At 40.5% G+C, this 24,020-nt stretch overlaps 2 protein-coding genes across 2 annotated transcripts; one reads left to right on the forward strand and one right to left on the reverse strand.

Moving 5' to 3' along the window:
- Positions 1-414: 414 nt before the first annotated feature.
- On the reverse strand, positions 415-5,174 carry LOC122283007 (putative BPI/LBP family protein At1g04970). Its single transcript, XM_043095127.1, has 6 exons — positions 4,293-5,174; positions 3,356-3,495; positions 2,237-2,588; positions 1,724-1,972; positions 1,274-1,399; positions 415-788 (listed from the first exon to the last, which is right to left on the reverse strand). The coding sequence occupies exons 1-6, from the start codon at positions 4,785-4,787 to the stop codon at positions 567-569; spliced, it is 1,584 nt and encodes a 527-aa protein (XP_042951061.1). The 5' UTR covers positions 4,788-5,174; the 3' UTR covers positions 415-566.
- A 1,944-nt stretch (positions 5,175-7,118) lies between these two features.
- Positions 7,119-23,726, forward strand: LOC122282538 (syntaxin-51-like). Its single transcript, XM_043094471.1, has 10 exons — positions 7,119-7,590; positions 15,218-15,478; positions 16,029-16,251; positions 16,983-17,068; positions 17,212-17,321; positions 17,375-17,570; positions 17,672-17,720; positions 22,810-22,861; positions 23,012-23,056; positions 23,358-23,726. The coding sequence occupies exons 3-10, from the start codon at positions 16,034-16,036 to the stop codon at positions 23,487-23,489; spliced, it is 888 nt and encodes a 295-aa protein (XP_042950405.1). The 5' UTR covers positions 7,119-7,590; positions 15,218-15,478; positions 16,029-16,033; the 3' UTR covers positions 23,490-23,726.
- Positions 23,727-24,020: the final 294 nt, after the last annotated feature.

Raw genomic sequence — 24,020 nt, forward strand, 5'->3', positions numbered from 1 at the left:
TAATGGGCCAATGCTGGGAGAACATTACAATTGCTGCCGAAGGCCCAAATTTCCCCAACAAACATTTGTAGCCCAATTGGTTCTTATATATGAATAGAAAAAATGGACAAGTTGAAGTTTCTGACTTGCATTTCGGTCACACCAACCTTCAGAAAAGAAAATTCTTTAAGGTTGTGTTTCAATGAAAAAATTTAGATTAAAATCTAAAACTTTGAAAAACTTGTTTGAATTAGGGACGAATTCAAATCCAGATTTTAATATAATATCCAAATACGGGATTCTAAAATCCTCCTCCCCAGATCCATCCAAGTGCACCATAAAAAGGTTTTTCCAATTTGTGTATAGTTCTGCAATTTGGTCGAAGTATATGTCCCATTCCATCTTCCTGATGCCTCAGACACTAGATGTTACAAATTTTGTACAAGCTATCTTTTCATGCTATATGATTGAGAAACCCAACAAACACACACAAATCTTGAGCAAACATTACACTGAGAAGTTCATTAAAAGAAAATACACTAACAAATCCTAAATTGATAAGCAAAACATATCAGTGTCTATTCTGTTTACGTAACATTAGAATGCTTGGTTGTAGCAAAGTGGCTGCTGCTAAGATGGTACTGTCCTGGTAAGGATAGATCGCTGCAAACTATAGCCCTTGAACATGTGCAGACAATTTCAGCATTCTGAAGTGTAAAACCATGAGGGAGAGGTAGAGGAATTCCTCGCCTCAGGTGTAAGTTCACATACGGCAACAATGCGGTTTTGATGAGAGTTGACATTACAGGCTGAAAAAGATCAACAATTCATGAGATATATAGCGATTAGAGAAAGTAATGTCCCTCTAATCTGGTTAGAGGGTACAATAAACAAGAAAAAAAACTGCACCGATTGTTAAATGCTTTTATTAGATCACAATGAAGTTAATGAAAAGAGAACAAGTCAAAGTTCCACAAAGCATAATCCAAAAAATATCTTATTAGTGAATGAACAACTAAGACTCAGAAGATACAGAACTTTCAGTTGTTGGGTTAGAACCCCGGGCCACCATGTTCTATAACTTCTCAGCATGTACGATTGCTTGATATAAATAATCCAAGTTTCTATGCCACCATGGGAAGTATGGCTGAATGTCATGATAAAAAGATCATATAAAATCATCTTTTAAGTATTTCAGAAACTTATTGACAAATTTTTTGTCACATTTCAGTTCCATTAAATTCTCCAACACCAATACTTGCTGAAGACGGACACAGTCCAAGAAGGCACTAACCTGAAGAAGATGTATTTGCAGGTCACCAATCTCACTCCATTTCAAATATGTGGTGAAATCTTTCAATCTAATACTACCAGCTAGATTATTCCCCATAATTTCTGCAGAGCTGGAGGTACTTATCTCCTGCACTAACAAATAGCACCTACTGATTTTCATGAAGAGCACAATGATCTTTTCAACTTTATACTTTCGCATAGTATGTGAAATCATATTTTGCATATACTTAATATGGTAATTAAAAAAGAGCACTGACAATCATACCAAACTTCATTCATTATATTTTACAATGGCATGTGAAAAATTATAACAGGATGGCATGAACTTGTCATATAGATAAAAACTTAGATATAATGAGTGAAGAAGAAAAAGAGGAAGAGGAAAGAAATGGGTAACATTGTGGCCAATAAAAACTAAAACTTCTAGAGACATAATTCCAATTAAGTTTACCAATGAGATGCAAGCAACTGGGATAACTTGACCAGCATCAATGACATAAATTGTCAGATCTAAGTTAATAATGGCATCAATGTCATCCTTTGCAACTTTTATGATTGGTGGAGAAGATACAGATATATTAAGATTCATGTCATCATTTGGGTACTGCTTGTACAACTGAGGGGCAATGTATCTCCATCCGGAGGTGTTCAACAGGGACTGATCTGGTACTTTGTCAACAATCCAGTGCATATAATCTTCCTGACCGCAAAAAGAAGCATTAGTTCTGGTGCCCAGCTTCAGAAAATATAAAAGTGTAACTAAGACATGTCCAAGGTGAATTGGGGCTCAGGGTTGGAACAGCTCAAGCAACAGTTCAGGTCCTGAGCCCCAACTCAGTTTCAATCAAGCATCAAGCAAAGCCACTGTTACAATGTCCCATTCAACAATGTAGAAAATGCAACACATGGCTTAACACTTGAAGAAAAATGTGGAAAGCAAAGAGTTGACAATGAAATAACTTACATCAAAGTAAACAAAGGATGCAGAATTAAAAACATCATCTTGTAAAGAGATCTGGACCATCTTGGCTAGACTGCTGCAGGAAAAAGAACCCTTCCAACCTTTATGGTTATGGTTTGAAACTAAAACTGCATCCTTTGATGTGACTAGACCATTAATGTCAAATTCAATGGAAGAATTACTCAACACGGGATTGTCCACAAAAGTAACGTTCAAAACTGCAATGCTATATACTGGGATGTGTTCTGGAAGTGATTGCAATAAGGAGTCGAGCTTTATTATCCCTTCTCTGATCTTATTGGAAATAGAACTTTCAACTGCAGATGCTATTTTCGCTTCAAATGCATCCACTACCCTGGGATAAAAGTAAAGGACTTAAGTGCATAAAGTTTGTCCCTCAATTGGCAAAATGCATAAGGACCATGAAAGTAGAGGACTTATATGCCCTGAACAATAAAAAAAAGATACATGATATCGACCAACTGATGTCTTTAAAAGTTACCAACTGATGTCCTTAAAAGTCACCATGATTAAAGTGGGAAACACTCCTACTTCCATGAGATATAGACCTTGAGCTTCGTTACAACTTAAAAAGTAAGCTCTTCATTAAGTTCAACTAATGATAAATGCACATAACACTATGAAACTAATTTGGCGCAGATATTTTAAGAAAAAAAAGGTTGTTTTTAGCAAGTCTACAGTTACATATGGAATAAGCTTGGGAATTGCATGAATGCTAATAAGTTGCTAGTATCCAAATGATTTTTTTGTTCCTTCTTGGATAGAATCAGGGATTGAAGTAAAGAGCATTGAAACTCTTTTGAATATTCCTTTTGGCCTTTTTAGTCAAAGAAGACATTTTAGATTAACGGTAGCAAACAACCGTGTTACAGGTCTGCATTCTGCAAACTTAATTCCTAAAAAAGTTTAAGGGAAATCATTTTCCTTCAGTTTGGACACATAAAAAATTGTTTTCCAATGAGGTGTAAATCCTGCTAACTCTATACGGTCAGTAGATTTCAACGCAAGTCTCAAACCACAGCTAAAACTAACTCCTCATCTAAAATATAGAGGGAAACTAAATTTTATCGCAGACTGCAATTATATCGAATGATTGCATACCCTTGATAAAGCCAAGATGCTCCACCATCCAACTTTATTGATATATCTTTCACATGACACCCACATTCAAGCAAATGGAGCTTAAGCTTTCCTTCTTGGTTCTCAAGGTTTGCAGTTAACCCCACCACCATACCTTCAACCTTCACAGAAACAAAACTGCTTGATGAGAAAGCAAATTCAACACAAAGGATCTCTTGACACATCTGCTTAAAATGGTGCACTCTTATGAGTTTGGGCCAGTGAACATATTTGTTTCAATGGTTCACCATTACATATCTTATCATTTTCTTTTATACTTGAAATCATGTCCTTATAGGACATTATGAATTTTTTTTCGTTTTATTTAGCCCATCCACCTAATTCTATGATTGCTAAAGATGCTTGTTTAGGATTTCTGTTATCTAACCCAATTTTGATATGTTGTGAATCGAGATAATTTTTTTTTCACATTGTCACAATAAGATATCTATGGACAGATGATATCCAGGATATTGATCATGGGATATTGTCTTGCATATATTTTTTGTAACCTAACAGAAATCCTAGACGAGTTTATGATTTCATTAGGGGGAAACAGACTAGCATTTTTTGCTGGAACTCGAAGCGCAGTAAGCTCCTTTCTAGTGCCCCACACATTTGGGTTTGCCTTCCTTCGTTTTTTTTTTTTTTTTTTTTTTTTTAGCAGAGCATCTAAAGCTACGCTTGAGATAAGGGCGGCTGACGCCTTTGGCTCAACTTTGTAGCTCATAGCGTTTCGGCAAAGCTACTTCAGAGTTTCGCCAACGCCCGGCTATCTTGAGACTTTGCGCTGACCTTTGGCTTTCTCAGAAGCAATGGTTAACAGGAAGTTTCTTAGCTAGCCATAATTCAGCTATAAATCTATTTTTGTTTACAGTAATTAGAGCAAAACCAAAGCAAAAGAGACCTTATTATATACCTGAACAGATGCATCCCCTTTATCCGTAATTGCAATTGGAATCAACCAAGTAGTGTAAGAATACTGCCACCTCATGCTCAAATTTGCAGTGGCACCTGAAGCAACTAAGACAATACCACTCTCTCCGGTACTAACGTATGAAGAAGCAATATCGACCTGATTAATTGTAATATTTGAAAGCAGAATATGGACTTTGCCGATAAGCCGGATTTTCACAGTCTTTTCAATATCAGGCAGTTGAAGTGGAATAATAGAGGAAACAGCCTTGTCTATTAGCAAATCCTTTGCAAAATCAAGACCCTTCTCGAATATTTGCACAGAAATGAAGCCTTCCCCATTGGATTGAACATGGGTGATTGTAAGCGAAAGCGATAAAACAATGAACAGAGTAGTCGGCACCATTAATTTTGAGGAGAGACCCATATGAGAAAGATAAATATTCAAACTATAGGATAGAATTACAAACTGAGTAAACTCGGAAGATACGTTGCTCATAGATAACAAAGAGAATCATGCTTGCCGAGTTTTTGGATGAAAGTCATCACAACGGCGACTTTTCCCGATCTGCTTGTGCCTAAACCCTGAAAGCAACAGGTCGACATCATTGGAGCTCGTGGAGAAGAAGTCAGCCAGCTAGCTGGTTGAAGTTTTGGAATTTTCTTCATTAAAGTCCGCAAATGGTTGCTCAGGGCTTTGTAAAAGATTATCTTGGCTGCTAACAACATGACCCACGCGTATCCACGTAGCGTTCTAAAGCATCATCGTTACAATCGGCGGGGTCTTCCCGGGCTCGTGTCGTCTTCAACTTGGCAAAGGCAAGCATCCTTACGTAATATTCGCATCCGAGAGGAGCCTTTGTAGACAGCTCCAAATTCCACTTACGAGGGAACTGTTAAATTTTGGATTCAGCTCTATTGACGTTGTAACAGTAAAATTGAAGAGAAATACGAAGCTTTATCACACGTAAAATAAAGGAGCCTTTCAGTAATCATCGTCGGATCCAAAATGAATTTAAGAGAATTTCATTAGACCCGTCAGACTAGGGGTGAAAACCGACCCATTTGGCGCGGTTTTTGGGCAGAACTGCCGCCGACCGATGAGGGAGAAAACGGTGGACGGACCGACCGTAACCGGTCGACGGGAGGGAGGACAACCGGCCGTATCGACTCCGGCGGTTTACGGTCGGTTCTCGGTTCTCCTCCGGCGGCGTCGTTCGTCTGAGAGAGTTGCAGAGGAGAGAGAGAGAGAGAGAGAGAGAGAGAGAGAGAGAGAGAGAGAGAGAGAGAGAGAGAGAGAGAGAGAGAGGGTTACTGAAACGCAGAAACGGGGAAGAAGGAAGACGACGACTGTGTAATTTCGAAACGGCACCGTTTGGTTTAATACCAGACGACGCCGTTCTAATTTTTTTTCTCACCTTATAGACAAAACGACGCCGTTTGGTTTAATAACAAACGACGTCATTTAATCTCTGTGAGAGACAAACACCTAGGGTAAAACGACTTAAGTGGAACGGCGTCGTTTCATATTGAGAAAATTAAAAAAAAAAAAAAAAAAGTGTTATTACATCGGCCGGTTCAGCGGTTTGAGCCGGCCTCAAACCGCGACCGAACCGACGATAGGCGGTTTCTCTAAATCGTTGTCGCCCACCGACCGGTTCCTTGGCGGTTGCGGCCGGTCTGAGTCGATCACGGGCAGTTCTTCGATTTCTTGTACACCCCTACGTCAAACCAAGTGATGGCTAATTTTGTAGTTCTTTAAGCATCATTTTTCAGTTTTTTAATGGTACTGATTGCAATGAATTTAAAATTAAAAGAACCATTCCAATTTAACTAGATTTGGTTGATGCTCATAAATAAATAATAATAAAATTTATTATCTGTATAATGTATATTTAATAAAATATTATAAATATAATTGAATTTATAAAATTTAAATTTTAGATAAGTTATAAAAATTTATATTTTTTTACTTGAAGGATGCTTTAGAGAATATAATACTTCATAGAATTCTTCTTCACATCATCTTTATACTATACACTTATTGAAAGAAAAAAAATAAAAATAAAAATAAAAAAGATTACGCCTATTCAAGCTAAGGATTGTTAGGGGGTATTTTCTTAGGCCTATATCCTATAATACTGTCACAGGCTCGTTACTTCGTTAGACCCCATAAGTCGTGGGAATACTAGCCCGAGTTCATAAATGTCCCCTTTGGTAGTCTGGGGCGGGTCCCAGACCAGTGCAAGTCGAGCGGGTTTCAGACCAGTGCGAGTCGGAAGTAATCATCAACATTAAGATTGGACGTTGCAGAAGGATACGGAAAACTATGATCGGGAAAAAGGAAAAAGACGGTATCAGGCAGCTTTGCCAGATACCCATGCCATATTAAATAACTGACACAAAAAAAATTTCACCGTATTAAATGCAATATAGTGGTAGAGAATCTGAGAGTATGTATTTCTCTAACCCAGAACACAAGGCATGACCCACATAACCTAAAAAATCAAATATAAAGGTCGCCTAGGATTGTGATGTAAAAGGAGGATGAACTTAAGTCTGTAGTCAATTATACTCTACTGTTGTCTTTTTCTTTAGAGTAATTTGACCTCTATTTTATACTGATTTTGGTATCGAAGATTTATTGGGCCATCGCAGAGCTGCTCCTCTCTTGCCTCAGATCCGATTCGAGTGAACACCCTAATCGACTAAACGACCCGGCCCGACACACGACGTTAACAAGGATGACTATTATAATTTTTCTAACTCAGAAACTATTTATTTAGTGTATCACTTGTACATATACACAATATATTCTAAATAAATATATTTATTTTCTTTGAGAGATAATAAATTAATCAGACAGACATGTTACCCACTTGTCGTAAACGACGATGGAGCCGGACAAACATTGCCGGTTCAGGTTGTTTCGTGGTGTCGTGCGTTCCCGTTCCGGAGTGACATCTTTTGGAATCATTTCTTCCTTACCTATAATCTATTTTCTCGATACAATTATTTCTATGTTCGATTCGCTTTCAATTCAATTCGATCTCCAACCTCATCCCATCAAGATCGTGTAATTCTCATATGCCTTACCCATTCATGACTCTGTTCTCCTAAACGTGCCGTTCTTCTTCTTCTTCTTCTCTCTGTATTATCGGGGTGATTTTGTTCCAACTTCTTTAGGGCTTCGTCCAAGCTTGGCTCTTCAATGTTATCGATTGAGAATTATGAACTTGTCGTGTTTAATACTGAGTTTACTCATGCTTTAGCTTTCTAGCCTGTAATTTTAGGTTATCGAGGTAAAACTTGGTTTCTGAGGTTTCTGTAGTTGGAGTTTAATCTGTGGTTTTCCATAATTCTTTTGTAAGCAATTATATAAACATACACAGCGGAAGAAATACCTCAAGAATAGTCTGTATAGTTGTTCCACGAGTGAATCCAGTGTTCAAATAGTTTTCTCCACTCAGTGCGGTGAATGTGCTACGTAGATGAATCTAGAGACACATTCAAAATGCCCACAGCCTGAGTATTTTCACTCACAGACAGAGAGAGACTTTTCCAAGAGAGAGTTACCTCTGCCAAGGTATGGAAGGAGGCATTTATCAGTCGTCCGCGCCCCTTCATATGGTAACCGTTGTGGCCAGCCAAAGTTACGGCCCTTGACTCCAGGCATAACGCCTGGAGTAATGCCAGCATCTCAAAAAAGGTAAGAGGCAGGGGCATGCCCACTAAGGGCGCCCCTGCTTTATTACATCTCCCACTCGCACATAGTGGGCATCCCCAGGCATATATGTCTCAACATGTTCTCTATCTCGTTCATACAAAATAAATAGGCCGTGCGACCACCGAGTACACCTGAAAAAAATAAAATTGGGAGTACTATACCAAATCTCTCCTCGAGAAGACCAGCATAGCATCATCCTTAAAGTGTCTCGTATGCCCTAGACTCATTCGATCGCATCTAATCAAGCATATTCGATCCCTTTTTGAGTTTAAAAATAAACCCAGAACTATGCTTTAATTGCTTCTTAGTTTTCATGATGTGTTCACAAAAATTGTCACTACCAAATTGTAGCGCCAAAGTTTGACGTCAGCAAACACAATCTAAATGCGTTGTCGAATAGTCTTCCCTTCGCCCTCATGTCACTCAATGTTAGTCTAACTGCTTTCCCAACAATACCTCTTTAGACCGTATCAATCATGATCATAGAGAATATGCTAGAGTAGCAAACATCAGAACCTCCATCTTATGACATTGTCAAAAGTCATAAAAAGGGCATCATTTTAAAATATGAAGTATAGGACTCACACAGTGAAGAAACAGGGAACTATTCATTCACTTCCATATTTGGTCGCAAGAGCACATGTAGTATGAAATACATGCTACGGTGAATCTCTCTTTATCAAAGAGCGTATGTCCATATCAAACACCGTACAGATCTTAGTCTAGACACATGTCTAACCTGATTTTCTCAATTTGCTCACCCCCAAGGTGCCAAAGAGAATCTCACATCTGGCTTACTACAGGCTACATGGATTGTGGAGTGTCCATGCACGGTTCTTTTAAATTTAATGAACCTCATCTTAGTTCTTACTAAGGCAACATATCTCTTATGTCATACTTATCTCTCTCAGGACAAGTAACAAGTGACATAATGTCTCATCTTTGCTCGCTATCTTTTTACAGCGCCAAAGGTGATCACTCGTGTGAGTGAGTCGATCTAAGCCTGTTAACATACATTGTGTGTGTGTACAATTCATGCAATATGATCAAAAGAAAAGAAACACACTGCATTAATTTCTCCAAAGAAAGTTTACATAACTGTGTCAACTGAATCACAATCTACGCAGTCCTAAACTCCTAACATGAGTCATAAAAGCGACTTTCGCTATGGGCTTTGTCAAGGGATCAGCAACCATGCGATTCGTAGATAAATGTTTCAGGACCACTTCCTTTTGTGCCACCATATCTCTTATGTAGTGATATCGGATATCAATGTGTTTGGTTCTTCCATGATATTTTGGGTCCTTAGCATACGCGAGAGCAGCCATGCTGTCGCAAAAAATGGTCACTGGATCAGAATAATCCGCGCCGATATCTAAGTGCTGAAGGAACCTCCTCAACCAAACAGCCTCCTGAACTGCTACTGAACATGCTATGTATTCTGCCTCCATAGTGGATAAAGCTATACAGGGTTGTTTCTTGCTACTCCATGTGATGGCGCCATTATTCAGCAAGAAAACATATCCAGTTGTCGATTTGCGCTCATCTAGGTCACTGCCCCAATCAGCATCACTGTAACCATTTAGCTGCAAATTTGAACCCTGATAGCACAATGTATAGTCTGCAGTTCCCTTGAGGTATCTGAAAATCCTCTTGACTGCTTTCCAATGAGCCAGTCCAGGATTAGATTGGAATCTACTGACCAAGCCAACTGCATAGCATATATCCGGTCGAGTACACATCATTGCGTACATCAGACTACCAATAGCGCTAGCATAGGGAACACAAGTCATTTTCTCTTTCTCTTTTGGAGTTTTAGGACACATTTCTTGACATAAGGTCTCGCCTTTAGCAATGGGATTGTCAATGGGTTTACAATTACTCATTTGGAAGCGTTCAAGGACCTTCTTTATGTAAGTCTGTTGAGACAAACACAGAAGCTTCTTTGAACGATCTCTATAGATCTTAACCCCCAAAATATATTCAGCCTCACCCATGTCCTTCATCTCAAAATTGAGGGACAACCACTCTTTAGTGGCGACAATCATCCCCTTATCATTTCCAGCCATTAAAATATCATCAACATATAATGATAATAACACAAAACTCGTTTTGGACCGTTTTATATAAACACAGTGGTCTTCTGCGATCATCGTAAACTCATTCAAAAGAATGGCTTGATGGAATCGGAGGTACCACTGTCTAGATGATTGCTTTAGGCCATATATAGATCGTTTGAGCTTGCACACTTTGCGCTCTTGACCTTTGACCACAAAGCCCGTGGGTTGATCCATATAGATCTCTTCATCTAGTTCTCCATTGAGAAAAGCTGTCTTAACGTCCATTTGATAGAGTTCTAAGTCCAATTGTGCTACAATGGCTAGAATCAAGCGAATTGAGGCAAACCTTACTACTGGAGAAAAGGTTTCCTCATAGTCTATACCCTCTTGTTGGGTATATCCTTTCGCTACTAGGCGAGCTTTATGCCTTTCTATTGACCCATCCGCTTTACGTTTGACCTTTAGAACCCATTTGTTCCCAATGGCCTTTCGTCCTGGCGGTAGGTCTACCAGATCCCAGACCTGATTAGTCCTCATAGACTCCATCTCATCGTTTAGTGCTTTTATCCACTCATCTTTAGTAGAAGATGAGAAAGCCTCTTGGATGGTTCTAGGCTCATCATCATCTTGCAGTCCCACCATGAAAATCTCCCCTTCAATCTCAAATCGACGACGGGGAATATTTCCGCGTGAGCTTCTACGTGGTTGAAACTGTTGTGAATAATCAACAAGTGGTGTTTCGTTGCTCAGAGCTAAATCACTCCCACTGTTTCTAAGAGCTTGAGAAATTTCATCATTCTCAACTACGACATTTGGAGTGATTTCCTCTTGATCCACAAGTTCTTGGAGTTCCAAACTCCTATCAACCTCGCCTCTAATTGGAAATTCATCCTCGATGAAATTCACATCTCGTGACTCAATTTCAGATACCGTCCCATCAGGTTGTTCACCGATTAATACATATCCCTTAGAGTGATCAGGGTACCTTATAAAGATACACTTCTTTCCTCTAGGACCCAACTTTCCATATTTATGGAAAGAATCATGAACGAAGCCCGTTGAACCCCATGGCCGCAAGTTATTCAAGTTGGGTTTCTCACCGGTCCAAAGTTCATACGGGGTGGACGGCACCGATTTGGAGGGCACTCGGTTAAGGATATAGGCTGCAGTCAAAAGTGCATCCCCCCAATATGATATTGGTAGGTTTGCTTGCGCCATCATCGATCTAACCATCTCAAGCAGTGTCCGATTTCTTCTTTCTGCCACGCCATTTTGTTGTGGCGTATATGGCATTGTCAACTGCCTTTTAATTCCCTTTTCATCACAGAGCCTTTTAAATTGCTCAGATAAATATTCACGTCCACGGTCTGTTCTTAGAGCTTTTATACTCCTGTCTAATTGATTCTCAACCAAACTCATGTATCGTCTAAAGCAATCCAATGCTTCAGACTTATGGGAGATCAAATAAACATGACCATATCGTGAATAATCATCTATGAATGTGATGAAATATAAAGTCCCATGTCTTGCCCTCACACTCATTGGGCCACAAATATCTGAGTGGATTAATTGCAACAGAGAAGATGCTCTTGCTGCTTTTCCAAACGGTTTTCTTTTTTATTTTCCCATCAAACAATGTTCACAAGTGGGCAACGTGACTTTAGCGAGATTGCCTATTAGGCCTTCTCTAGCCAACCGTGTCATCCTCTCTTGCCCAACATGGCCAAGTCTAGCATGCCATGAATTCGAATCTAAATTATCAGATTCAGTGATAAAAATAGTAGATTCATTCACATTTGAATAATCCAAATCCATTATCATAAAACCGTCTGAAAGAAAAGCAGAACTATAAAAAACATTACCCAAAAATAGGGAAACACCATTGTTTTCAAATAAAATGCGGAAACCAAGTCTGATTAAAGTAACTACGGAAAGTAAATTTCGTCGTATTCCGGGAGCGTATAACACATGATGGAGTAATAGAATGCGACCGCCTCGCAATACTAGCTTGTAGGTACCAACTCCAAGCACCTCGATACTAGCTCCATTCCCCACCTTGATATCACGACTCCCAACTGGAATTCGACGATACTCGACAAATCCGACTCTGTCTCTTGCTATGTGCTCGGTCGCTCCTGAATCAACAGTCCACATAGGATATGAGTGAGCAACCATCACATGACTTGTTACATAAACAGAAAGAGAATAGTCAGATTGTACCTTCTTCGGCTCAGTACAGTCACGAGCGAAGTGGCCTTTCTTTCCACAGTTAAAACAATCCATATTGGACTTGTTCTTTCCACGCTTCCCTCTCTTGGTGCGTTTGAAAGTTCCTGACTCTTTTTGCACACGTCCAGTGGATACCCCAAGCTTATTATTCTTGCGTTTAGGCCTAATTGCCTTACGCGAGCCAGATTCAGCCACATAGGATGAATGTTTAGGCTTAATAGCCTCTAGGCGCTCTGCCTCAAGCTCCAAATGACGCGACACATCATCAAAAGTTTTGATGTTCTCATTGTGCGTCAAATTTTGGCACATGGCTTCCCATGAATTGGGTAGTGAGCGTATAACCGCTTGGACTTGCTGCTCATCCGTCAGATTGTTTCCAGCCACTTTGAGTTCACGGATCATTGATGACATCGTTCTAAGATGCTGCTTTATCGTGTGTTCAAAGCGCATCTTATAAGAGTCAAACTTCATAGTCAATCCGCGCAATCTCGTGGCAGAAGTTCCCCCAAACTTCACTTTCAGTGCTTCCCACATACTTTGAGCAGTGTTATACTCCTCGAACTCACCGATAAGGTCATTGTGCATGCTGCTTAACATAGTAAAGCGCGAGCACCGATCCTTTTTGAGCCAATTCTCAAAAACCTCATGATCCTTTCGGTGTTGTTCAGAGTTCCCTTTTTCAGGCTCAGTTAGGGAGTGAGTTAAGGTCTCCAAGACCTCTTGCTCATTCAGGACATACTGGATCTTACGATGCCAAATGTCGTAATTTTCCCCATTCAGTTTTTCTCCTTTGTTCAAATCGGCAACAATACTTTTCGATGCCATTTCACTACAAAAATGCACAAATTAGATATATACACACACCAAAAAAAAATGCCGCGTTTATCTAAGTTAAAGAGAAAATAATCTAGACATGTCACAAGATCGAAAATTCGCTAAGCTTCCTAATCATCTCTTGCGCCACAATGCCCAATTATTAACTTATTAACTCAATTTTCGCGCAATTTTAAATTGCATGGGAAATTTCAAAAAAAAAATTCAACCATACATCCACTAATTATCACAAAAAAACTTACTAATTTAGTGATAATATAATAACTAATCATGTATTTAAAGAAATAATCATGCCAAAAAAAAATAAAACAGAAAGGTTTTTTTATTTATTTATTTATTTTTTTTTTTATTTTTTTATTTTTAGCACAATTAGATCATAAAAAAATAGAACCCCCACCTATCACCAGGAGAAGCAGCAGCCCAATGGTGCGCTTTCATCTTAACTCCCACTTGGTCATGGGTTCTAAACACAAGAAAAACAATTTCTGCCATTTTAGTGAAAAAACCTCCGGGTTGGGCCAGAAAACAATTGGGCTGGAGATAAAAAAAATAAAACAATTGGGCCAAGTTCAAGCTTTGAACAGCCCATTAGTTTTAAATCCTCAGCCCGTAAGAATTTTTTTTTTTTTTTTACCTTCTTCAACCTCCGGAATGGGTACTGTTCATGTGAACAGTATCAGAAAAAAAACAGTGGCTTAAAGCCACCATTTTAGGCAGCCTCCGCCGGTGGGCTTGGTGGCAGAGCACTCACCGGAGTGCTCTGAACACCACGGGCTGCAGCAGCCGGAGTGGGCTGCTCCCATTGTGCAGCACCACTCCTTGGCATGCGGCAGCCGTGGTGTATGCTGCCCATCTTGGTTGGGCAGCACCACTCGGTGCCAGCATCACCATGTGGTGCCAGCGGCACCACGGTGCGAGCAGCACCACGGTGCGAGCCCGCAGCACCATGGTGCGATAGGCACCACGGTGTGGGCTGCAGCACCGTGTGCGCTCAGCACCAAAAAAATGGTGCTCGGTGCACCAGTGGGTGCTTGCCACCCATGGAGGTGTCCTCGGCACCATGTGGTGCGAGGACCACCCGTGTGGTGCTAGCAGCAACCATGTGGTTGCCCAGCCACCACCATGGTGCGCTCCGTGCCTCTGCGCATGGCAAATACACTGCCATGTGCAGTATCACACAGTGCTCAACATATATATATATATATATATATATATATATTGTATTTAAAAAAAAACAATATAATACATATTCTCAATGCATAAAAAGAAAACTGTTAAAACACATCTAGCAATATAGCGTGATGCTCATGTAAACAGAGATCATATATAAAAACTTACGATAATAGATCATGGCATTTCTAACAGTCTCATACATGTTTTAATAAACAGAGACTAAACCCAATATTTATAAACATGATCATATTCACAGAACGTAAGAAAAAAAAAATATATACATTACATGAACAAGAAACAGAGACATATTTCACTGGGAACAACTAACGTAATGCTCTGATACCAATGTAAGCAATTATATAAACATACACAGCGGAAGAAATACCTCAAGAATAGTCTGTATAGTTGTTCCACGAGTGAATCCAGTGTTCAAATAGTTTTCTCCACTCAGTGCGGTGAATGTGCTACGTAGATGAATCTAGAGACACATTCAAAATGCCCACAGCCTAAGTATTTTCACTCACAGACAGAGAGAGACTTTTCCAAGAGAGAGTTACCTCTGCCAAGGTATGGAAGGAGGCATTTATCAGTCGTCCGTGCCCCTTCATATGGTAACCGTTGGCTGGCCATTTATGGCCAGCCAAAGTTACGGCCCTTGACTCCAGGCATAACGCCTGGAGTAATGCCAGCATCTCAAAAAAGGTAAGAGGCAAGGGCATGCCCACTAAGGGCGCCCCTGCTTTATTACATCTTTCGACAATTGACAACACTTAAAAACAAAAAAAAAAAATCTCGACAATTGGCAATTATCTTAACTTGAATCGTTTCCCTTGTACTAACTTAAATTTTAACTTTTTTCTTTCCCTTTTGGTTTACTTATGTATATCATGTATTCAACGTGCATAGATATGAATATGTGTATTCTTTCACACTGGTTGAGGATTCATCTATACCATTCATGTAATCGTGTATTGCCCAACGGGAATGGATAAAGGTTGGTTCAGTCGATACCTCCTCTTTTGGCAAACAAGAGGGCTGTGACTGTTTTATGAAGCGGCATGCTTTGTTTTATCAAATTTCCTTGCATTTTTGCCGGAGCTAAGATAGTGGTGTCTGCTTCCAGGACTATCATGCGGGTAGCATAGCTGGTGTTGCATAATATATTGTGTACGTACTAGTTTAAGTTTTTGTGATAATAGTTTACCAACAGTGGGATTCGTTAATTTTGCCACAACATGGTAGTGCCCTTTATGCGTGTCTTGAACTTTAACTTTTACTTGTGCCAATAATGGTGCTATGAATTGGAATGAATATGCATCTTCTTGAAAAGTTCCACATGGCTACTGGCCGAAGGTGGCCTTACATTGACAAAAACCACTTATTAGTTGGCAACGAGTTAATAACTATATATAAACAACTAAATAGGCAATGTTAGGTTCTAATGTTTTTGTGCCCTTACGGGTCTTAGGCTGACCAGTTCTGTAAGATTTTTTAAAGTTTTATTCACCCAATCTAACATTTATTATGCTATTATCCTTCTACTTTCCACGTCAGTGCCTAAACATATATTCATTTGCACTCTATTTCGTCATTTTATACGAATCTTAAATGTTAAGAAGGTTTTGTAGCGTGTTTGTGGGTATCATTTGCTGAAATTCTTCTACCATGTATTTATGTGAGTAAGTTTTACTCGATTAATTTATCTTTTATCTTTCAGGGCAAATGGCTTTGTCTGCAGACTCATGGATGAAGGAATATAATGAAGCATTAAAACTTGCTGATGATATCAATGGCATGATTTCTGAACGAAGTTCATTTCCTGCATTGGGAGCAGATGCTCAGCGTTATGCATCTGCTATACGGAGGAAGATCACAATTTTAAGGACTAGACTTGATAGCATACAGTCCCTCTTGTTGAAGCTCCCTGGAAAGCTGCCAATGTAAGTTTTCTTCTTTTAGCTGCAATTGATCTTTTAAGTAAAGGACTGGCATTCACTACAAAATCGATTTAACCAAACCATGCCTTCCTTTTTCGTATGCTCATATTGTTTGTATATTTACAATGTTTTTCTGATATAATAATGTGCTATTCTTTTGCATATGTTGCCACGAGGAAGGTGACCGTGTTAATAGTTATGGTATGCTGCTGATCAATATGATTCTCTGGTGATGAGGAGTTCATTGCTTCGATGGGTTTTTTTTGTTTGGTCTTAAATATTATAATAATGTGCTATTCTTTTGCATATGTTGCCATGAGGAAGGTGCCCGTGTTAATAGTTATGGTGTGCTGGTGATTCATATGATTCTCTGGTGATGAGGAGTTCATTGCTTTGATGGGTTTTTATTTTTTGTTTGGCCTTAAATATTATGCATTGTTATTTTAAGAAGGATTTGATCTACTTATCTCATGTCCTTGCTTTGGAAAACCTATAGCCAAATATAGCGAGTTGATGTTCTTCCAAATCTCAGTCGTTTTTCTTACTCAGAAATCATATGGATGTGAAAGAAATAAAAGAAGTCAAGTGTGAGTGAAAATGCTAACTGGTTGATATTTTTGTGCTGTAACATAGAAGTCTCACCTCCTAGATTTCGGGTGCAATATTATGTGCTGTTGGGAAAGTTCACGACTTAAACTGCCAGTTGCCATGCTCTGCCATGAAGTCTAATGCAGGTTGGATTGTAAACTAGAAAAGAAAAGGATAATTAGGAATTGGAAGAGATTGCTTCAAATGTTTGGGTTATCTTTTATCAGTTTTCGTAATATCCTTTTTCTATCAATCGCCTGCAGTGTGTATCTGTAATAATTAAAGCTTATGTTAAGTATCTCAATTCCATGATGTGTAATCCCAAAAGCCTTGAGGTTGCTGATTTATCTATTAAGAAAATTCCGTATCTTGTAGGTACCCCAGTTCTTCACCGTCGTAGTGAAAAGTATACTTCCTCTTTGATCAAGTTGACAATACTTGCTTATCGGTTTCTTGAATTGGCATTCCAAATAAACTTCCTAATTGTTTGTTTCTGAAGTTTATTGGTCTGCTCATGTTGATACACAAATTGGAGTAGGAGATGAATCGTCGTAAGGACATGATTGCAAATTTGAGATCAAAAGTTAACCAGATGGCTTCGACATTGAACATGTCAAACTTTGCAAACAGGGACAGCTTGCTTGGTTCTAAAATGAAGCCAACTGAAGCCGTGAGAAGAACAGTTGGCTTGGACAACTCTGGCCTGGTTGGGCTTCAACGACAAATTATGAAAGGCAAGTTGATAATCAAGTATTGAGATAACATTTCTCCTTGTTAGATGGTATTGCTTATGTTTCTGCAATATTGATCTTTATGTGATATGCTTTCGAAGCAGAGCAAGATGAAGGTCTTGGAAAGTTGGAGGAGACCGTCGTAAGTACAAAATGTTGAGTAATGTGGAGTCTGGTTCACACCGCTCGAGCGGAGTCATTGGCCGCTCGAGCGAAGTCAGGCAGAGTCGAACGCTCGATGTTGGCTCGACAGTGAGCTCGAGCAGGAGGAGTTCGCTCGAGCGGAGGCATTGGCCGCTCGAGCGAAATCAGGCAGAGTCGAACGCTCGACGTCAGCTCGACAGTGGGCTCGAGCGGGATGCGGAAGGGAAGTTCGCTCGACGCGCGCTCGACACGCCGCTCGAGCGAACATGCGTTTTAGGGATTCCGCCGTTTGAACTATATATATGATTTTTGCCTCTTTTGTCTGTAACAGAGCAGCTACGAAAACACTGTGGATGAACAGTGTTGTGACCCATCTTGTAGTGTGATTCCTCAATAATAAAAATCCTCTGCAGCTCCCGTGGACGTAGGCAATTTGCCGAACCACGTACATCTTGTGTCGTGTGTGATTGCGTGTGTGATCGTTTTCTCATTCGGTGTTATTTTTCAATTCATTGTCATCGTTTTTTCACAACAATTGGTATCAAGAGTCAAGGTTCGGGTCTGAGGAGAAACGATGGCTGGAGATGAATTGAAGGTATCGGGGATCGAGAAGTTTGATGGCACGGATTTTGGATACTGGAGGATGCAGATAGAGGACTACCTCTATGGGAAGAAACTCCATCTTCCACTATTGGGGCAGCAACCGGAAAAGATGGATGATGCTAGTTGGAATCTGTTGGATCGACAGGTTCTGGGGGTTATTCGATTGACCCTGTCGAGATCCGTTGCACACAACGTCATCAAGGAGAAGACGACGGCGGATCTCATGGCGGCTTTGTCAGGTATGTATGAAAAGCCGTCAGCGAATAACAAGGTACATCTGATGAAAAAGTTATTCAATTTGAAAATGGCAGATAGTACGTCTGTTGCACAACATCTGAATGATTTTAATACTATCACAAATCAATTGTCGTCTGTTGAAATTGAATTTGATGATGAGATACGTGCACTGATACTATTGGCTTCATTGCCAAATAGTTGGGAAGCCATGAGAATGACTGTTAGTAATTCTGCTGGTAAAAATAAACTGAAGTATGATGATATTCGTAATTTGATTTTGGCTGAGGAGGTGCGCAAGAAAGATTCAGGCGAGACCTCGGGTTTGAGTTCAGCCCTGAATGTTGAATCTCGAGGGAGATCACATGACAGGAATTCAAACAGAGGAAGATCAAAATCAAAGTATAGGGGCAAGAGCAAGTCGAGGCCTGGTCAGCAGGCAACTTGCTGGAATTGTGGCAAAGCTGGTCACATAAAGAAAAACTGCAAAAACCCCAAGAAGACGGAGAATGATAGTGCTAATGTGGTAACTGAAGAAGTACAGGATGCACTATTGCTTGCAGTTCATAGTCCAGTTGATGACTGGATACTGGATTCAGGGGCTTCCTTCCATACATCTTCCCACCGGGAACTAATGAGGAATTATGTTGCAGGTGATTTTGGGAAGGTATATTTGGCTGATGGTGAGGCTTTGAATGTAGTGGGGATGGGAGACATTGACATTGCACTCCCTGGCAAGAACAAATGGACCTTGCAAAAGGTCAGGCACATTCCTGAGTTGAAGAAGAACCTCATTTCTGTTGGGCAGCTTGATGAGTGTGGTCATTCAGTGGTGTTCTCAGATAGCACCTGGAAGGTCACAAAAGGGGCATTGGTACTAGCTCGGGGTAAGAAAACTGGTACACTTTATATGACTACTGGTTTAATTGACACTATTGCTACTACCGTTGCAGAGAGCACAGCAGATTTGTGGCATTGTAGGCTTGGCCATATGAGTCAGAAGGGCATGACGGAACTTCTGTCTAGAGGCAAGCTACCAGAACTGAAGACAGTTGATCTCGGTATGTGTGAGAGTTGTGTTATGGGGAAGCAAAAGAAGGTCAGCTTCTTGAAAAGTGGCAGGACGCCAAAGACAGGAAGACTTGATCTTGTGCACACAGATGTGTGGGGTCCTTCTCCAGTTGCATCTCTTGGAGGTTCTCGCTACTATGTTACGTTCATTGATGACCATAGTAGAAAGGTATGGATTTATTTTTTGAAACATAAATCTGAAGTATTTAATGTTTTCAAAATTTGGAAAGCCATGGTTGAGACAGAGACAGGCTTGAAACTGAAGTGTTTGAGGTCTGACAATGGTGGTGAGTATGTTGATGGCGGGTTCAAGGAGTACTGTGCAGCTCAGGGTATCAGAATGGAGAAGACCATTCCTGGGACACCACAACAAAATGGAGTTGCTGAGCGTATGAACAGGACCATTAATGAGCGTGCTAGAAGCATGAGGTTGCACGCTGGACTACCACCCACTTTCTGGGCAGATGCAGCCAGCACTGCCGTTTATTTGATAAACAGAGGGCCATCAGTTCCACTGGATTGTGGATTGCCTGAGGAGGTTTGGAGCGGGAAAGAGGTTAAGTTTTCTCACCTTAAAACCTTTGGTTGTCTTTCTTATGTGCTTGTTGATTCTGATGCTCGCAGTAAGCTTGAGGCTAAGTCAAAGAAATGCTATTTCATTGGCTATGGAGACGAGGCATTTGGCTATCGTTTCTGGGATGATCAGGGTCGGAAAATCATAAGAAGCAGGAATGTGATTTTCAATGAGAAAATGATGTACAAGGATAAGTCGAGTACAGTTTCTGCAGTAGCTCCTCAGGAGTCCGAGTTTGTAGGATTGGATGACCTACCAGAGGTCACAGTGCAGTGTAGAGATGAGAGTGACGGGGAGAGTGGGTCCAGTACACCCATTCCTATTATTCCGCAGGCAGTTTCAGAACCGTCTACTCCTACAGTTGCAATTCGCAGGTCAGTTAGGACTATACGTCCCCCACAGCGTTTCTCACCTACTTTGAATTACATTCTGTTGACAGATGGTGGAGAACCGCAGAGTTATGAAGAAACCTTGCAAGATGAGAATTCTAGCAAGTGGGAGCTGGCCATGAAAGACGAGATGGATTCCTTGCTAGGGAATCAGACATGGGAGTTGACAGAACTTCCATCAGGGAAGAAGGCATTACACAACAAGTGGGTGTACCGGGTGAAAACTGAGCATGATGGCAGTAAGAGGTACAAGGCTAGACTTGTTGTAAAAGGCTTTCAGCAAAAGCAGGGTATTGACTACTCTGAGATCTTTTCTCCTGTGGTAAAGATCACAACTATCAGGATGGTACTGGCTATGGTTGCCACTGAAGATCTATTTCTTGAGCAGTTAGATGTGAAGACAGCCTTTCTTCATGGAGACCTTGAAGAAGACATCTACATGCACCAGCCTGAGGGGTTTGTGGTACAGGGAAAGGAAGGTTCAGTTTGCAGACTGAAGAAGAGCTTGTATGGCCTGAAGCAAGCTCCTAGACAGTGGTACAAGAAATTTGACAACTTTATGCACAGTGCAGGGTATATTAGATGTCAGGCAGATCACTGTTGTTATGTCAGGCATTTTGACAATTCTTATATTATTTTGCTATTGTATGTGGATGACATGCTTATTGCAGGGGCTAGTATTGATGAGATCAATAATCTGAAGAAGCAGATGTCAGAGCACTTTGCAATGAAGGATTTGGGAGCTGCAAAGCAAATCCTTGGCATGAGAATTGTCAGAGACAGAGTCAGAGGTACGTTGAGACTCTCACAGGCTGAGTATGTGAAAAAGGTACTCAGCAGGTTCAATATGGACAAGGCCAAACCAGTTGGCACACCCTTGGGAAGTCACTTCAGACTCAGCAAGAATCAGTCACCAGAGTCAGAGGAGGAACGAGATTACATGAGTAAGGTTCCTTATGCCTCAGCCATTGGTTCACTTATGTATGCTATGGTTTGTACAAGACCGGATATTGCCCATGCAGTGGGAGTTGTGAGTAGATACATGAGTAACCCAGGAAAGCAACATTGGGAAGCAGTGAAGTGGATTTTGAGGTACCTAAAGGGTTCCTCAGAAACCTGTTTATGTTTCTCTGGAGAGAGCTTGGAGGTGCAGGGCTATGTTGACGCTGATTTAGCTGGAGATATTGACAGTAGAAAGAGTACCACGGGCTTTGTTTATACACTTGGTGGTACTGCAGTGTCATGGGGTTCTAATTTACAGAAAACAGTTTCTTTGTCTACAACAGAAGCTGAGTATATTGCAGTGTCAGAGGCTGCAAAGGAGATGGTATGGCTACAAGGCTTCTTGGAAGAATTGGGTAAGAAGAATCAGAAAGGCACTCTCCACAGTGATAGTCAGAGTGCCATATTCCTTGCCAAGAATCCAGCATTCCATTCCAGGACCAAACACATTCAGATCAGGTATCACTTCATACGGTCATTGTTAGATGACGGACAGTTGTTACTTGAAAAGATATGTGGAAGCAAGAACCCTGCTGATATGTTGACAAAGGGTGTTACGCTTGAGAAACTGAAGTTGTGCGCAACTTCAGTTGGTCTTCTAGAATGAAGACAGGAGCAGTGAGTTGCAGAGGTGGAGGATATCATGTTTGAGGAAGACGGTGATACAGCGAGTGTACCAGTCTCCAAGTGGGAGAATTGTTGAGTAATGTGGAGTCTGGTTCACACCGCTCGAGCGGAGTCATTGGCCGCTCGAGCGAAGTCAGGCAGAGTCGAACGCTCGATGTTGGCTCGACAGTGAGCTCGAGCAGGAGGAGTTCGCTCGAGCGGAGGCATTGGCCGCTCGAGCGAAATCAGGCAGAGTCGAACGCTCGACGTCAGCTCGACAGTGGGCTCGAGCGGGATGCGGAAGGGAAGTTCGCTCGACGCGCGCTCGACACGCCGCTCGAGCGAACATGCGTTTTAGGGATTCCGCCGTTTGAACTATATATATGATTTTTGCCTCTTTTGTCTGTAACAGAGCAGCTACGAAAACACTGTGGATGAACAGTGTTGTGACCCATCTTGTAGTGTGATTCCTCAATAATAAAAATCCTCTGCAGCTCCCGTGGACGTAGGCAATTTGCCGAACCACGTACATCTTGTGTCGTGTGTGATTGCGTGTGTGATCGTTTTCTCATTCGGTGTTATTTTTCAATTCATTGTCATCGTTTTTTCACAACACAAAACATATTGCATTGGCAGTCAATGAAGAGCTTGACCTACACACTAGGCTGATTGTATGTGTTTTATCCTGCCTCATTGATTCGTTTTGTTAATTGCCTTGCCTTCCCTTTTTTTCCCCCTTTACATCTTTTGAGTGCCATTTAAAATTAATTACAAACCGTGTTGCTGTGAGTATTACCATTCCTTACTCTTCCATTTTGCAGGATGACTTGGACCAACATGTGTATGTTACAGACAGCAGGTTACGGGTAATACACTCAGCTGCCACTTTTATTAACTAGCACCACGAACTCTTGTTTGGCAAAGTGATGCGATTGCAGAATGCAAAATAGAACAAAATAACTTTTGTAACGGTTCTTGTCTTAACCTGAGGTTTTTACAGAATGCTATCGTCATCACTCAATAAAATTTTTTTTATACTCTCTCTCTCTCTCTCTCTCTCTCTCTCTCTCTCTATATATATATATATATATATATTATATATAATTCTTTAATGTGGTTGAATTTTTAAGGATGTTTCTTTTGTGGTCTCTGCTATTGTCAAAACAGGTGGTTCAGAAGCATTTGGCAATTTTGAATAAGCGCACCAAGGGTAGTTGCTCTTGCACGGGCAGGCTCTTTTCAGTTATTGGGATCGTCGTTCTGGTTTCTGTCATATGGTTGCTGATCAAATATTTGTAATAACAACAATGGCGAACCCTGCCATCTCTCTCTCTCTCTCTCTCTCTCTCTCTCTCTCTCTCTCTCTCTCTCTCTCTCTCTCTGTGTAATGTTTTGGTGAGAATTGGCTTGTGTTGTTCTTATGATGATTCTAACAAAATATTTGGCTTTATTGTTTTCCTTTGGTGCTTCGTTTGTGAAACGGAATTGTAAATTGCAATTGTAATCGACACAGTAAAATATATGTTTATTTTCTTCTGTCTGTTTGTCAGTCTTAACAATAGAGGTTTAAGCTACAATCAACCAAATTGCCTATGCAGGTTTTGTATTTTCATATTGTTCAGGGTTACAATATAATTTTCAAAAGATATTTTATGCTGTCCCCATGTTTAGCAAAAAGTGAAGGAAAAAAGAAGAAGAAGCCATTTCATTGGATTCTTCCCAATGAAGTTCTTAACTTCTTCCAAATATTTTGGCCTTGAAATCTAATCTCATGAATTTTCATAGATAACGATATAATGTTAGCCAAATGTTAAAATTAGAGACTCTTTC

This window comes from Carya illinoinensis, chromosome 11, assembly GCF_018687715.1.
Source record: "Carya illinoinensis cultivar Pawnee chromosome 11, C.illinoinensisPawnee_v1, whole genome shotgun sequence".
Lineage (NCBI taxonomy): Eukaryota > Viridiplantae > Streptophyta > Magnoliopsida > Fagales > Juglandaceae > Carya > Carya illinoinensis.